At 42.5% G+C, this 3709-nt stretch overlaps 1 protein-coding gene across 1 annotated transcript; it reads left to right on the top strand.

Annotated features, from left to right (window-relative positions):
• The first annotated feature begins 483 nt into the window (after positions 1-483).
• On the top strand, positions 484-3709 carry fgf8b (fibroblast growth factor 8b). Its single transcript, XM_085355128.1, has 5 exons — positions 484-656; positions 752-788; positions 1339-1519; positions 2972-3078; positions 3317-3709. Exons 1-5 carry the CDS (start codon positions 598-600, stop codon positions 3611-3613), a joined length of 681 nt encoding a protein of 226 aa, XP_085211254.1. The 5' UTR covers positions 484-597; the 3' UTR covers positions 3614-3709.

Raw genomic sequence — 3709 nt, forward strand, 5'->3', positions numbered from 1 at the left:
CCACAAGAAATACACGTGTGGGAGGAAGGTTGAAGCAGGAGCTTTACTATCTGCGCATCTTATAGAAAGACAGTTGTGGTGACATTGCTTGAAAACTTTAAGCAAACTGAGCGGCGCTAGTATTCGTGATATTCATTCACTAGTTTTCCTTCATATCGAATCACCTTTCTTTTTAGGAAACCCACGGTAGGCTACGCATCTTATCGCTGGTGCGTAAAGATCGGTGCGTAAAACTAAAACTCTTCACTGCGGTGGCAAAGCAAGTCAAGTGGGATTCATTCTACTTTAAATCTTCATTGTTGAACAACTGAGTGTCACAAAGAGGATTTAATGGAGGTGGTTTGGTGAAAGCGACGCTTTCTCGGGACTTTAAAGTTTGGATTAACGCTTTTAAATCGTCCATTTTTTCCCCCTATCCTATAAGTAGAATGGAGCGTAGATGCCGTACCTGTATGGGACCCTGACAGTTTTGGATCTCTTAATTGCCACGGGTATCACTTTCTATGCGTAACAAGAGGGGGATAAAACTGAGCTGAAATCCCCTTCAGGAGCAACTTTATTTCCGAGAGCTTCCAGCAGCGAATCAGTGGAGTATTCATGAAGCAATATTTGAACTATTACAAGATGAGGCTGAGAACTTCGAGGTTAGGTTATCTGTAAGTAAAACATCTTTTTTCATGTAGCTCTCTGTGTAAATCATACATTCTGAGCAACAAGTTAAAGCTTTTAATTGATTTTGTCTTTGCCGCAGGTTACTTCAGTTCACGGCGCTTTGCTTTTACGCACAGGTAACGCACACTTTCACTTCAATAAAAAAAGACACTAACGCTGCATAAAGTTCTATAGGCTAATTAATTTGAACAAAACTTAACAGGTACCAAAGGCGCAGTGCTTAGCAGCTTATAGCCCACTCCCTCCACCTCTCCAATAGGCTGCAATAACAATGAAAACATTTTATTATGAGTGCTATGGCAATTGGCAACAATTCAAACATCTTGAAAAGCGGTAAGCTCCAGCCTAAAAGGTAATTGTTAAAACACATGTGGACGGCGAACGGCTGAAATGAGGGGAAAAGAGAAAGTCATGAAGGGGTGAAAGATCAACGGTGGTAAAAAAAACAACCTACAGAGTGAAATGTCATCCACGAGGTTTCTTGAAAGCATCTCCGAAAAGACTCATAATAACCCAATTTTATTTTGGGTTTATTTAAAAATGACTAATGCTATGATGAACTGTTGGCAGGGGCCTTGGCTCAGTGACTTGACGGGCTTTTTATTTCCAGACAGGTGAAATAAATATTTTGCCTTGACGTGTTCGGGGTGTTTTTTTTCTCGACAGAACACCGTGCAGTCCCCTCCGAATTTCAAGCACCACGTTACCGAGCAGAGCCGGCTATCGGACCGGATGAGCCGCAGGCTGACCCGAACCTACCAGCTGTACAGTCGCACCAGCGGGAAACACGTCCAGGTCCTGGCCAACAAGAGGGTGAACGCCAACGGAGAAGACGGAGCGGCACACGGTTAGATACAAGTGATCGCTAAATAAGACCAGCAGGGAGGACTAAATCTTATAGTTAAAAAAACAAAAATATATTTATATATTTTGGGGATTTATTTTTAAATAGTTGCTGAATAGTCTCACTTAACCATTAACCTTTCCAAATTTACGCATGCGATAATGTATTTAGGCTCACTGTAGTTTATGCAATAAATAGGTAGTTAAACGATGCACATATGTTAATCCGTTCAGGGGAATCACTTTTTATTGTCTCTAAAATGATCGAGCGACTTTACTTCTTCAAGCCCGTGTATTATGGCCAGATCAGTCAAACCCCATGACAGTTAAAGGCCATCGTTTCTTACATTTCAGTGCCTTTAAACCTCAGGAAAACAGTAAAATACGAAACATGTTCACCTTACAAACACCGGAATTGTTTAAGTTCAATGGCGCGCAGGACTGTGTTGAAAAGCAGCATAAATTATGTCATTTTTGGCCGCCTGTGGAAAACCGTTTGAGCCAGTAGAAACAGAAGCCACAGTTGCAAACATTGTTAGCGGCATCAGTGTTGCCATCTTTTATGTCTTGTGCAGATGAATTCTTTCTTAGTGTGTTGGTGTTGCAGAAAGTCTGTGACACCTGTTATGATGGACTTCAGCAGGGACATTTTTCTTAACATTTAACTGGAGGAAAAAAGATCTTAAACTTAAAAGGAAACATAATTTCTGTCACCAAAATTTTGGTGCGTCTAGGCATCTTTCCACCACAACCGCCACCATCCATCCACCTCTCAATGCATGATGCCTGCTACTTGGAGGCTGGTTTTATGAGGAATTTTCATTGCTTTACACTCAATGTATGACTCAGTTTACAAGGAGCGGTGAAGTCAGCATCTTCACTTTATACCTTTTCCTCTCCAGTCCTCTCCTGTGTGCACTTTTGTCTTTTAAATTTCTTTTGCCTAGACTCACATTCACAGAGAGAGCAAGAGTCAGCCATGCATACACTCTCCACACATCCTAAGTGGGTGTCACTGTTGTAACTGGCCCAAATCTGACCGTTGCTCTGTGCTCGGTGGTTGTGTCTCTGACCGCAGTATTCACTCTCTCCTTTATCCCCAGTCTGTGCTGCATCACAGCACAGCATTTACAGACATTCGAAAACAATCACGCCGTACAAAATCACTATCATTTGATGCTATTTTGGAAGGTTAGCATGCTTTGTTAAAGGTGGCTGCTGGATTACAAAAAAGGGCTTAGAGAGAATTTATGTCATCTTTAGTAGACTGGTCATGATTTTTTTTTTTAGAAGACTTTGATTTTCTTTAATGCTGATGATAAATTTTCATATTCTTTCTGCCATGCATTAAAAAAAACCCAGAAAAAAGAAATGCAGAGGTCGTTTGTCTGCATGCTTGCACCGTGACCAGACTGTATCATCTCATTATACGCATTTGCTTTCTTTGTCTATGCAGCTAAACTGGAAGTGGAGACGGATTCTTTTGGAAGTCGCATTCGTATTAAAGGGGTGAAGACAGGATATTACATATGTATGAACAAGAAGGGGAAGTTGATCGGCAAGGTAATCTGGAAATAATAGTTCTGTGGCTGCATAAGACGACAGCGACATTGTGAAGTGTTCCTTGGAAATGTATTTTGCAGATTTCAAGCTTATGGCAATACATTGTTGAGACTCATTCAAAGCCGGAACAAATTCGGTTTTGAGAGATATTTCATTGTCTGGAAATAAAGATGGTGTTTCTGATTCCTGGAGATTGTCCAAATGTGTCTCAGCTTCTCGTGTCTTTTTCTTTCCTCAGCGGAAAGGGCGAGGCAAGGACTGCATCTTCACCGAGATTGTTCTGGAAAACAACTACACTGCACTCCAGAACGCCAAGTACGAGGGCTGGTACATGGCTTTTACACGCAAGGGCCGCCCCAGGAAGGCCTCCAAGACCAAGCAACACCAGAGGGAGGCCCACTTCATGAAGCGTCTACCCAGGGGGCACTTGCTGAGTGAGAAGAGACCGTTTGATGTTCTTCCTCTCCCTGTCCCCGCGCACCCTTTCAACAAGCGGACTAAACATTCCCACCACCAGCGCTCAGGGGGACGCTGAGGACTGAAACCACTGAGGGAGAACCGTGGATGAACCAGCACAGAAGAACCACTACAAGAGAAAACCATGTGCTTCATGCAAACTAACTTTTCCTGT

This window comes from Diplotaxodon limnothrissa, linkage group LG6 (assembly GCF_057381915.1).
Source record: "Diplotaxodon limnothrissa isolate DT_005_m linkage group LG6, D_limnothrissa_male_GT1.1, whole genome shotgun sequence".
In the NCBI taxonomy this organism is placed as follows: domain Eukaryota; kingdom Metazoa; phylum Chordata; class Actinopteri; order Cichliformes; family Cichlidae; genus Diplotaxodon; species Diplotaxodon limnothrissa.